Genomic DNA, 11,570 nt, shown 5'->3' on the forward strand with positions numbered 1-11,570 from the left:
CGGTTGCCCCCAACCAAATGATGAACGAAGGGATCGAGGAACACACAAATACACAAACATGCAATTGTGAACTCTTCCCAGGATCGGGTGGGGGTTTCAGGGTTCTTGGCTCCTCTGATATATTAAAAAACAAAAACAGAATTAAAAAAACCCTCCCAGACTCCAGGTGACAATGCAATATTATGGGAATGGCATGCAAGAGGGAGCCTAGGAGCTCAGTCGAGTCAGCCACTCGGGGTAGGGTGGGACGCAGGATTTATAAGTCAGATGAAGAAATAGAGGCTCAGAGAGGTTGGGCAATGCATCCAAGGTCACACAGCAAGAAGCTGCAGAGTGATCCTGCTGCCCTACCTCTAGCCCAGATACTTGTAGATTCTCTCTGTCTCTGTCTCTGTCTTTGTCTCTGTCTCTCTCACACACACACCCCAGCTCCCACTGGAAATAAAAGACCCACAGCACACAAGTTGCAAGTCACACTTTATTCACTCTCGGGAGGTCTGGAGGGATCCCGGGCAGCAGATCCGGCTCCTGGGAAGGAGGAACTGGGGGAGGGGCACTAGTTGGAGGGGTGGAAGGCGCCTCGCTGGTGCCACTGCATGTCACGGATGCGGCGCACAGACTGCACTTGGGGGTGGGGGGCCCCAAAGTCGCTGCTGTCCTTGTAGTCTCCCTTCTCCAGCAGGTACTGCAGTCCGCGGTAGCCAGGGTACTGGTAGCCAACCCACCTGCGGGGACAGAGGTGGGGGGAGGGGAAATGGGGGGGCAGAGAGGAGGGGGAGGAAGAGAGAAGGAGCACCCATGAGCCACTAGGAAGAAGGTGAAGCCCCCCAACCATTGCACACTTCCTGGGGGCTCAGCTGGGCTCCCCCTTGCACCCCACCCTTCTGACATCGAGCCTCTACTTTCTTCCTTCTCTTGATGGGGAGCTCACTGCCTCCTGGAGCAAATTTTGGCTGAAGTGGCATCGGAGCAAGGAGTGATCTTAAGCCCACTGAGGTTTCGAGTAAGAGAGGCCTCTTTACCACCTCTGTCCACTCCCGCCCCACACCCCCGCCCAGCTGCACGGCCAAAGGAGTGTTGGCAGGTTCCAGAGGCCTTCCAGAGGCCCCTCGCCATTGCTCACTGACTCGTTTCAGCACCTGATGACAGTTGTGATCTTCTCCCCAGAAACTGTCACACAGCCCTGGCCTGCAAGGACTTGCCAGGCCAGCCTCTGGGGACACACCCAGCTCTGGTGCCCTACATCTCTGCACTCCAGACACCGTGGCCCTCGTAGAGTCCCTCAGACTCAATAGGCTGCTCCCACCACAGGGCCTTTGCACATGCTGTTTTCTCTGCCTAGGATGCTCTTCCTTGCCTTCTTTGTTCCTACAATTCCTACTCTTCCTGGAGATTTCAGCTCAAGAGTCAAGAAAGTAGCTCTGTGTGGATTCTTAAATTACTAACAGTTGCCGCCTCTAGACTGTTGGCTACACAAGGCAGGTCTCTTTAATCTTCCTTTATGTACTCAGCATCTAACACAGTGCCTGACTCAACAAATCAAATCAATAAACGGATTAATGAGTGAATGAAGGGGCATCTGGACACAGAGCTTGGCACACTATTTTAGGAGCCTGACAAACCCCGAGAAGCCAGTGTGTGTGGCTCAACTTGCTTTCTTGGAGAGGAGAAGCCCTAGTTCTTAGTGTTTGCCAATTTCTGTGGTGTAAATACTTCCACTGTGGCTGATTGCAAGCTGCCAATGATTAATCAACCAGCTCACAATTCTGAAAATTCAAGAGTCGGCTCTTAGGAGCTGGTACGAGCCGGCTCTAGCACACCGCTGTCCAGAGCTCATCAGCGGACCCCTGTGGCATCCAGAGTTTTCACACTGAGAAATCCCTGAATGCCGATGGCCAAGGTCTATGTGCCTAAGAAGTGTAATTCAGTGAAAAATGACACCCCTTGTTTCCAAACCCAGGAGCTCATGCAGTCAGAGACAGCGCGGGCTGGACTCTTGCCTCTCACGGCTTTGTTAGGACTATTCCACTCATCCCCACCTTTCTGCCGCCACCGAATGTCCCCTCTGCCTCAAACTGCCCCCACTGACATACCCGACAGACACATCCTGCTCACTCACTGGAGTGAGGTTAAGGCCAAGGTTTCCCTACTCCAAAAGCAAGGTGTTGCCCCCAATGCAGCTCTGGATCGACCTTCAGGGGCTGCAAGCCACATACGAGCTGGTAACTTCCACCCACTCTCCGCTGGGAAGACCGAGGTCGGGAGGGCACAGTGACATGTGTGAGATCCCCAGTGAATTCAGGGCAGAGCAGGAGGGCTTGCGCATGCACTTACGTGCCACTCTGCACCCGCACGGATGACACCTTCTCCTGGTAGCCGTGGGCGTGGAAGCTGGGCACGTCATCGTCTATGATTTCCATCTTCTTTCCCGTGAAGTTGGGGTTTTCATAGAGGATGATCTTGTGCTCTTGGCTGTCCTGTTGATGGGGGACGGGGGGTGAGTATGGGTGAGGGGCCCCAGAGTTGGGATCAGCAGGCTCCACCCATGACCCCCTGCCCAGTACACCCACCAAGTGTCTATGATAGCTGTCGTTGGACAGTGGCCATTTGTTGAATTTCTACTGGGCCGTTTTCATGCAACATACACTCTAAGATTCTACACTTTGAGGAGTATTTGATTCTGAAATGTCATTTTCCCTCCCACAGCCCCTACTTCCTCTTTTATAAATGGCAGCCATGATCTACCCACCCACTCACCTCCCCCGCCCCTGCCAAACACACACACACTCTCACTCTTATTGTGCCTCTAGTAGGCACCTGAGATATTTGGGTTTGCCTTTATCTCCACATCTCTTCTCATTCTCCTGTTCCTATGACATTTTTCTTAGGTATCTCATTTCATCCTTTAAACAACTCTTATGCCATTTGGCAGATGAGAAGACTGAGGGTCAGAGAGGTAAAGTGACTTGCCCAGGGTCACACAGCTGGGACTAGCAGAGCCAACATATGAATCCAAATCTGTGGGATGCTATTCCAATGTTCCCCAATCTTCCATCAAGTTCTGGGAGGAACTAGATTAGTCTCGGTAGATTTGGGGGTGTAACCAGGCATTGCTGGTTCTTCCCCCTTCCTGAGAATTTACACACTATTAAGAATCAGGATTCGAGAATGCCAAAAGCTCACACTGGCATGAGTCTTGAGTAAGAGCTAAACCACTGTTTCCTCCACTCCCAAACCCAGAATTTCTTTTAATATTTACAATGGCTACTGTTTCTTGAGCAATTACTTTGTGACAGGAGTTGCACAATCCTAGGAGCACCACTCACATAGGAGAGACTATGAACAGTGTCCCCGGCAGCATTTTGTCATCGTGTGGATGGATCCCCCTGGAGTTGTGCAATGTGACAACCCTCAAGCTGAGCACATTGGAATCTCAGGACAGTAGATACTAATATGCCCATTTTGCAGATGAAGAAACTGAGGCTGAGGGCAGTGAAATGACATTTGCAAGGTCACACAGTGAGGAGATCCTTTGCTAGTCAGAAGGGGCACAATGCCAGAGGTGAAGGTTCCTTCCTGGTCCCTCTGGCTCTGAGGGGGCAAAGAGAGGAAGAAGCTGAAGGGCAGGGGCTCACCACTTTGATGGGCCTCAGGGAGCTCAGGGAGTCCGTCCTCCGGCTGCTGGTCCACGAGTCCCAACGGGGGTACTCACCCTTCTCAAACACAAACTGCTCGCCCTTGCAGTTGGCTTGTTCATAGCCCACCCAGCTGCAAGAGAGACGGGGGGTGAAGGGGGGCAGGTCAGTCTCACTCTGAGTTTCCCCTGGCAGAACTGTGGCTACTCACTGTGGCCCCAGGATTCACTCTTGCCTAGCCCAGCAAGAAGGAGTAGCCCCACCTAAATCCAAACACAGCAAATCCAAGTGCAAGGTCACCTCAGTTATCCAGAACTCAGTGCTTATTCTGCCTTCAACCATCTGGAACCCAATTCAGAAAGAAGAAGGAAGTCCCAAAGACGGCCCAGCAACACATATCAATATATAGACCCCCTGCCTGAATGCTAAAATAGTATGCCGGTAAATTAATAGCCAACTCTCAATAAAACAAACAAGCCTGATTTGTAGCATCTGCCAATTTCCATGGTGTAAATGCTCCCACCGCGGCAGATTTCAAGCTATCGATGCGATACCAGGAGAGTGGGGTTGGGAAGAGATGTGCACAGCCAGCTTTCACCTACGAGAACTGCGTCAAGACCACCACTGTGTCTGAAGCTCATGCACTTTACTCATACCAGCCCCTCTCTTGGGATCTATCTCCTCTCTTGTTCCTGCTGTTAGTCTCCTGAGTCATACTTTAAAAAAAACTTGTACAGTCTTTTAGGTCCCCGATAGAGGAGAAGTAGTACACTAAAGGGGAAGGATCAGCTTTGGTAGGGCATGGCTAATAGAGGAAAACAGAAACTAGGAAAAAGAAGGCACAGACCTCAAAATGCCTAGCATTCTGGGGCCATTCGGTGCAGAGGCAAGCATTTTGGCATGGTGCAAGAGTGGCTGCTCGGAGCAATACGCTAAGCCACTAATGAAAGGGGAGATTGTGTTTATCGTCCTGTCTTAGGAGAGTATTTAGTTTTGACCCAGCGATTCTGCTTTAGGCAACGTGTCCTTAGAAAATAATTGTCGAGAGCTCACAGATACCTCAGTAAGTGTGTTCCTCATGGTATCGCTTACAACATCAAATAGTTGAAGCAACTTAACCAGCCAACCATCAAGGCCAGGTTAAATAAATTGAGGCATATCCAATCATGGAATGTTACAAAGCCATGATAAATAATTATACAGGACACGGGTTCTCAGACTTAACTGGGTGTAACTATCACCAGGTGAGCTTGTTAAATGCAGATTCCTGGGCTCTAGAACCAAGCGTTTAATTTAGTGGGGCTGGGATGAGACCCAAGAACCTGAATTTAAAGCATCTCCCGCCTGTGATTCTGATGCAGAGCGACCTCGAACCACTCTGAAAATCACCAGCATAAAATGCTATGTAATAACATGAAGAGAATTCACGCTATTTGTAAATTTTTGAAATGAGTTATAAAACATTTTGTATAGCAGAATCCACGTTTGAGTGGAAAAAATATGTAAATAATTTATACACAGAGAGAAAAATCCAGATTTATACCAAACTCTTAACAATGGTTACTTCTTAGTAATGAGATTATAATCATATAGGTTTTTTTGCCCTAAATCATATCTTCATACTTTTAAACAATAAACAATAATTAATAAAAATACCAAAAGTTATATATATTTTTAAAAAGCAAAGGAGTGTAAAATCCACTTGGGAGATTCTTACATCAAAATATTTTAAAAGACAACTGAAAAATCAGACATGGTGCTTAAATGATCAGCTCTGCAGTTATCTGGAAAGGCGTGTTCTTAGACGCGATGGAGTCTCTGAGCACGTCAGAGAACTGAGGCCTGGCAAGGCCATTCCTTTAGCTGTGTTCTGCTCACCTGCAGACTCTGACTCGTGTGGGGCCATTGCCCTCTGCAAAATTCCCTGAGAATTTCGCAATGAGGCCACCAGTGGACACCCCTGCTCCCTGAGGCTCTTACGGAGAAGAAGTAGCCAGGGAACCGCAAGTGTCAGAGGCTCCCTGAAATCTCAGCTACATGACATGGGGTGACCCAACCAATCATCTCCCCTTCTCTCTTGGGTAGAGACCTGGCCCCCAAATGTGACAGCAAATCTGTGAAGACCCGGTATCACCAGGATTTTGGGAGGACGGAGTGGCTACAGAGCTGGGACATCCAGGCTTAAAGCTCTTGGGAGAGTGAGGACAACCCTGGAGCCAGAGATTGGCACTTGTAAAAGATCCAGCAGCGTCACCATGTCCGTGTCCCTGCCTGGAGGAACTGGCTGACCTCTGCGTCAGGCTTTTCACCTGAGCTCTCTGCCTTTGTCCTCAGAGACACGGTTCCCTTATGCTATAGAGGAGGAATCTGAGGCTCAGAGAGGGAAGTTCCTGGTCCAATGCCACACAGCCCAGAAGTGGTAGAGCCAGGATGTGAACACAGCTCCATTTAACTCCAATGCACAAATTCTCCCTGTAGGCTGCCAGTCCCCAAATCCTGGTCCCCTGATCGCACGGTCAGGAGCACAGTGACACCAGATTCTCCCAACTCCACAGCCCGATCGCCTCATCCTAGCAGCCCCTGGCCGGGTGAGGCCAAGCAAGTACTCACGGTCCAGACTGCACGAGGACAGAGCCCGCCTTCTCCACGCCAGTCTCTTTCAGGTTGGGGCAGGGCCCATTGAGCTCGTGGGAGTGGCCCTGGAAGTTCTCCTGCTCAAAGATGATGATCTGCAACAGGAACGGAAAATCAAATCCCCGTCGTGACAGGAGAGAGAGCAGGGCATTGGGGCTGGAGAGGGAGCTCAGAGAGCCTCAAGGATGCGCAAGGGCTCCACCCTTCAGAGGCACGAACCAAACATAAACCCAGACAGTCCTCGCTCCGCGGGTTGCCAGCTGTGAGGCCTACAGCTTGCATTTCTCTTCTCTGAGCCTCAATCTCCCCATCTGTTAAACGTGAAATAAAGATAGAACCTACTTCATGGTGTTGTTACAAGGAGTCAGGGGAGCACGACAGTTAGCACATAGTATTTGCTCTGCTTGTGGGAGACATGATTATGTTAACGAAGAGACACGCTGCAGATCCCAACTGAGCAAGTGGCAGGGCTGAAACTGGAGCCCACGCTTGCCTGATGCGGCTGAAACTGAAGCAGCACTTTGCAAACTCGAACACCTGCACGAAGCACCTGGAATCTTGAATAAATGCAGGTTCTGAGGGAGCAGGGTGCAGCCCCACGTTCTGCATTTCCAACCAGCTCCCGGGTGATGCTGGTGCCACTGGTGCATGGACAACATTGGGAGTAGCAGGGTGCTAGCCCACACTACTTGAGCTTCTGCTGCTCACATTAGAGCCAGAGCAATACCTCCCTATACACCCCTCACCTCCATCTCACCCATAAAACTACACATACCTGGGCCCTTTTTTTTTAAGTCCCTGCAGGCTTTTCACAGGTCTCCCTATGACCTCCCCCTTGATATACTTCTTAGGGGGACTTCACTCCTCTTGCCTCACCTGGTCCTCTCACCAGCCCGGGACAGGGGGCTTGTAGGATTCCCATGAGGGAAACCAAAGTCTGCAAGGTGAAGGGATGCACCCAAGTGCTAACTGGGAGACTAGCTGCCCCCTTCATGATTCCAGTGAGAATCTGGGGGCAGGGCTTTTCCAGCCACACTCCCCCAGGGAGCTGCCCCTGGGTGAGAGCTGGGCTGAGGGCAGCAGGCTCCCGGGAGGGGCGGCGGCAGAATCCACACGGTCAGCACTGGCTGGATAAACACGGCCCTCTCTCCCAGGCCGGGGATTAGCCACATAAAGGAAGAGAAAGGGGTGCCCAACAGGGCTCAGAGACAAATTCCATGGGCTCAATTCAGCCTTTCTGGGCACTGACCCGGCCAGAGATGGGGTCAGCAGACAAAGGCTGTGACGTGTCCCCTGCAGCGTCCAGCTGTGCAACCCTGCAAAGCAACTTGGTTACTCGGAGCCTCAGCTCCCTCATCTGAACAATGGGGGATCATGCCTGTTTTTCAGAGTTTCCAAGAAGAATCAAGAATATGGAAGTTAGGGGGCTAGTTTATTATTGCCCTGGCCTGGGACACAATGGCTTGCCGGGTGCGGATGGGGGTCGGGGTGGGGGTGGTGAGGAAGGTCAGCTTCTCCATGCACTTGAAAGGCCTCCAAGAGCTCAGGAGCTCAGTGTTTTTATAATGGAGGCTAAAATCTTACATGCTGTCTGTTCCTTTAAACCTGCACTGCCCAATACAGCAGCCATTAGCTGCAAAGGGCTATTGAGCACGTGTAATTCATCCGAAGTAAGATGTGCTATAGTATAAAGTCCACATCCGATTGTGAAGATTTAGTATGGAAAAAAACAATGTCAACCATGTCCCTGATAATTATTATATTGATTATGCATTAAAATGCTCATTCTTTGCGTGTATTCAGTTTAATAAGATACAATATGAAAATTAACTTCCCCTATTTCTTTTCCCTTTTTTTTTTAAACACAACTATTAAGAAATTTTAAACTGCATGCATGGCTCACATTTTATGTCTATTGGACAGTGCTGCTTGCTGTTTCGCCCAGCTCCTTCCCACCCCAGGGCCTTTGCACTTGCTGCTCCCTCTGCCTGGATCCTCTCACTGTCCCCCATCTCCAGTTTTCACAGGCCTGCTCCTTCACTTGACTCAAGTCTCTGCTCAAATGTCACGTCCTCTGAGAGGCCCTCCCGGACCACCTGAGTTAATGCAACCATTCCTCGCCCCCCTGACTCTCCGGAACCCCTACCCTACTTTATGTTTCTTTGCAGCACTTCTCACTACTTGAAATCATATGTTCATTTGTCTGCTTATTATCTGTGTCTCTTCTAGAAAGTCAGCCCCGCAAGGGACAGATAGGCTGAGCAGGTGAGGGGCTGCATCAGTTCAGGCTTCCCTGGCCAGGGAGGCACCAAGCTGGACAAAAGCGCAGTTGCAGATGGAACCCAAGCCCAGGGCCCCCAAGGCACAGCACACAGTAGGGCAGCCTGGTGGGTGCTTGTCGATAGAGGTTTGGGGGAGACTGGGGTGACAAGCCTCTCACACTGGTTAAGATCCCTCCACCGTTAGAAGGGCAGGAGGATGAGAAGGCAAAGGAGACATGGTCAGCTGGCCTTGGGTGGGCGCAGGTGTGAGGCTGAGCGTGGTTTCTTGGCCTCTTCACAGCCACCCTATGCGGGACATCTGATAGAGGTGGGGACTGAGGCTCAGAGAGACCGAGTGACTGGCCGGGGCCACACAGCAGGCATGGAGCCGGGAATCACACCCACCTCCCCTTCACAAGCCCCATCTCTGACGGCGACTGAGGGTCTGCCCCAGCCTGGGGAAGCCCCACAGGTGTGCAGCAGCAGGCAAGGAAGAGAAACTTCAGTCCCCAAAGCCAGAAGCCAGTGCTGGGAATCCTGGCATGAGAGCCACGGGCTAGGGAGGGACCTTCGGCATCCGTCCCCGTGTGCGGGTTGGGGAGACAAAGTCCCAGAGAGGGGCGGGGGCAGAGAGGAGGAACCCAGGAAGGAAGATGCCAAGCCCACTTTATAGGAGGGAAACCGAGTCTGAGAGAGGAGCATTGCGTGCCCATCCCCTCCCTCCGGGAGGTACCCACCTTGGGGTTGAGGGTCTGAGGCTTGCCCGCCTGGGTCTGGTGGTCTGAGGCCATGGTGGACAGTCCCGTGCAGGAATGACCTGGAAGACACGGGACACATCCTTGAGAACCTTGGGACCGCTCCCCTCCAGCCCCAGACCCCCTCGCCCTCCCCCCGGCCGCAGGTCATCCCAGAGCTGTGGGGGCCGTAAGCAGCTGCCTGGACTTGCACCCTTAGCTTCATCTCTTCGTGTCCGGACCAGCTGCAGCGGGAGGGAAGAACGAGGTCTCCTAAAAGGGGATGGCAAACTAGAGCTTTAAGTGACGTCCTAAGTGGGTCCCCACCGTGTGGTCTCAGACCATTGATGCTACACAGACCTGTCCATCCCAGGACTTCCACCCTTATGCAGAAATTTTTTTAAGATAAAGATAAAGCACGGAACAAACAAAAAAACCTACACACTGGCCACGTTTGGTGGCGTGGTGGCTCCCAGTGTGGGAACTCAAAAAGTTCCCCATAGCCCCGGCCCTTGCCCCCAACCTCCCCACACCCCAGGCGCCTCTCCCCCTCCCAGTACCCAGAATTCCCCTCTCCGCCCCTGGTGGGAGCTCACTCTTGCATCTGCGAGCTCGTCTGTTGCAGAACCCGTGCTACGAGAAGGCAAAGAAATGAGTGCCACGGTGGAAGCCCAGGCACTGTGACAGGCGGCGGGGCAGAGCCGCCTCCGCTGGTGAGAACATTGGAAAAGTCTGAAAAATCATCAGCCTCTTCTCCTTTCCTTCGGGAAGGGCAGTCAACCCAGGCTGTTTCCCCTGGAGGAAGAGAGGAAACCTGGCCTCCTTCTTCAAAGATAACGTCCACCTTCCCGAGGCCCCTTCCACGCAAGACGCTAGGACTGGACGTCCCCCAGAAGGAGGAAATTCATTTAGGCAACTTGGGACCCAAACCTGCTTCCCTCCGCCAAGAAACCCGCCCTCTGGGCCTGCCGCAGCGCCCGAGGTCCTGCCTTGACGTCCCCCGGTCTTCGGTGTTCTCAGACTAAAGAAGAGGAGGCTCAACTAGTCCAGCTCAGGGGCTGGCTCTGCCACCAGCAGAATCGAGGCCCTAGGCGGGTCACACGCTCTCCCTGTGCCTCACCTTCCTGTCCTGTAAAATGAGGGCAGTGATGGTGTCTAATAACATCTGTGAGCAGGTTGTAAGGATTCGATTGTATAAGGCATCAACCTGCAAACGCTTGGCAGCAGTCCCAGAACACACTCAGCACCCAGTAAACGGTGGCATTATAGAGTCATTTCCACCGAGTGTTGGTGGCTTGGATCACCTGTTGCTCGGAGCGCCCAGAGATCTGAGGTTGTGTCTTACCCACGAGAGCTCCCTGAGGCTGGGCACACAGTGGGTGCCCCGTAACTGTGGTTACAGACAGATCCCGACTCACCAACCCAGAAATGATGCTGAACTGTCACTGGTTTGATTCTTGCAAAACCCTCAGCCACATTCTCCTCCCCAGTCCCTGGCAAAACAAGGATGCTAATGGTCTGTTTAATTTAATAAGAGCGTTGCCCACATGCCGGGTGTGTGCCAGGCACGGTGCTAGACGATCCAACCACCTTATCTCTAATCCCCACAACGAAGGAGGTTCTACCATCCCTCTCCCCATTATAGAGAAAAGAAAACTGAGGCTGAGAGCACTGAAGTGTCTGTCAAAGGTCAGCTTGTCAGAAAGCTGCAGGCCCTGGTCTTGAACCCAGGTCTCCCACGTTCCCCAACAGGGCTGAGGATGAGAGGAAAGAAAGGCAAGACAAGCAAGAGAGGCATTCTTACCAGTGACACCAGCCCCCGCGAGTGCCCATGAAGCCCGGTCCGCGGGAGGTGGCATTTATACCTTCCCCAGGAGTGCCGGTGCCAAGATGGGTGACCGCTGCGTCCCTGCGAAAGGCAGGGTGAGAATGCTGGATTCAGCTCGCACCAAAGCCCGGGTCAGCAAATGCCCACAGACATTGTGTCTCTGCACAATAATGTCATTAGCTTTCAGATTCAGCCGCGCCAGGGTGGTCAGGCGGTTGGGCAAGGAGATGCCCGCTTTGCATGCATCAGCCGTCCGGCTGCCAGCTCTAGGGGCACTCTGGGTTCACCGCTGCGGTCAGCCGGGCCCTGGGGCATGGCAGACAGCGGCCGACCTCAGTGGCCGTGGGGAAAAACAAGAAAAGGAGCGTGGTTTGGCAGATCCCGGAATTCATTCCTCTATCCATTTATTTATTCATTCAACAAATATTTGTCAGGCATCCGCTTGGTGCCAAGCTCTGTTCTAGGGGAGGGTGTCAGG

At 52.2% G+C, this 11,570-nt stretch overlaps 1 protein-coding gene across 1 annotated transcript; it reads right to left on the minus strand.

Moving 5' to 3' along the window:
* Nucleotides 1-460: 460 nt before the first annotated feature.
* On the minus strand, nt 461-11,094 carry CRYBB2 (crystallin beta B2). Its single transcript, XM_069497341.1, has 6 exons — nt 11,069-11,094; nt 9,268-9,347; nt 6,246-6,364; nt 3,636-3,768; nt 2,335-2,477; nt 461-725 (listed from the first exon to the last, which is right to left on the minus strand). The coding sequence occupies exons 2-6, from the start codon at nt 9,319-9,321 to the stop codon at nt 557-559; spliced, it is 618 nt and encodes a 205-aa protein (XP_069353442.1). The 5' UTR covers nt 9,322-9,347; nt 11,069-11,094; the 3' UTR covers nt 461-556.
* Nucleotides 11,095-11,570: the final 476 nt, after the last annotated feature.

The sequence above is a fragment of the Eulemur rufifrons genome, chromosome 21 (assembly GCF_041146395.1).
Source record: "Eulemur rufifrons isolate Redbay chromosome 21, OSU_ERuf_1, whole genome shotgun sequence".
Taxonomy (NCBI): Eukaryota; Metazoa; Chordata; class Mammalia; order Primates; family Lemuridae; genus Eulemur; species Eulemur rufifrons.

Coding starts and splice junctions, on each gene's coding strand:
- CRYBB2 (XM_069497341.1), bottom strand. CDS start 9,321: ATGGCCTCAGACCACCAGACCCAGGCGGGCAAGCCTCAGACCCTCAAC. Junction 2,478..3,635: donor CCCTGAGGCCCATCAAAGTG/GTGAGCCCCTGC, acceptor CCCCATCAACAG/GACAGCCAAGAGCACAAGAT. Junction 726..2,334: donor GTGCGGGTGCAGAGTGGCAC/GTAAGTGCATGC, acceptor CTGTCCCCGCAG/GTGGGTTGGCTACCAGTACC.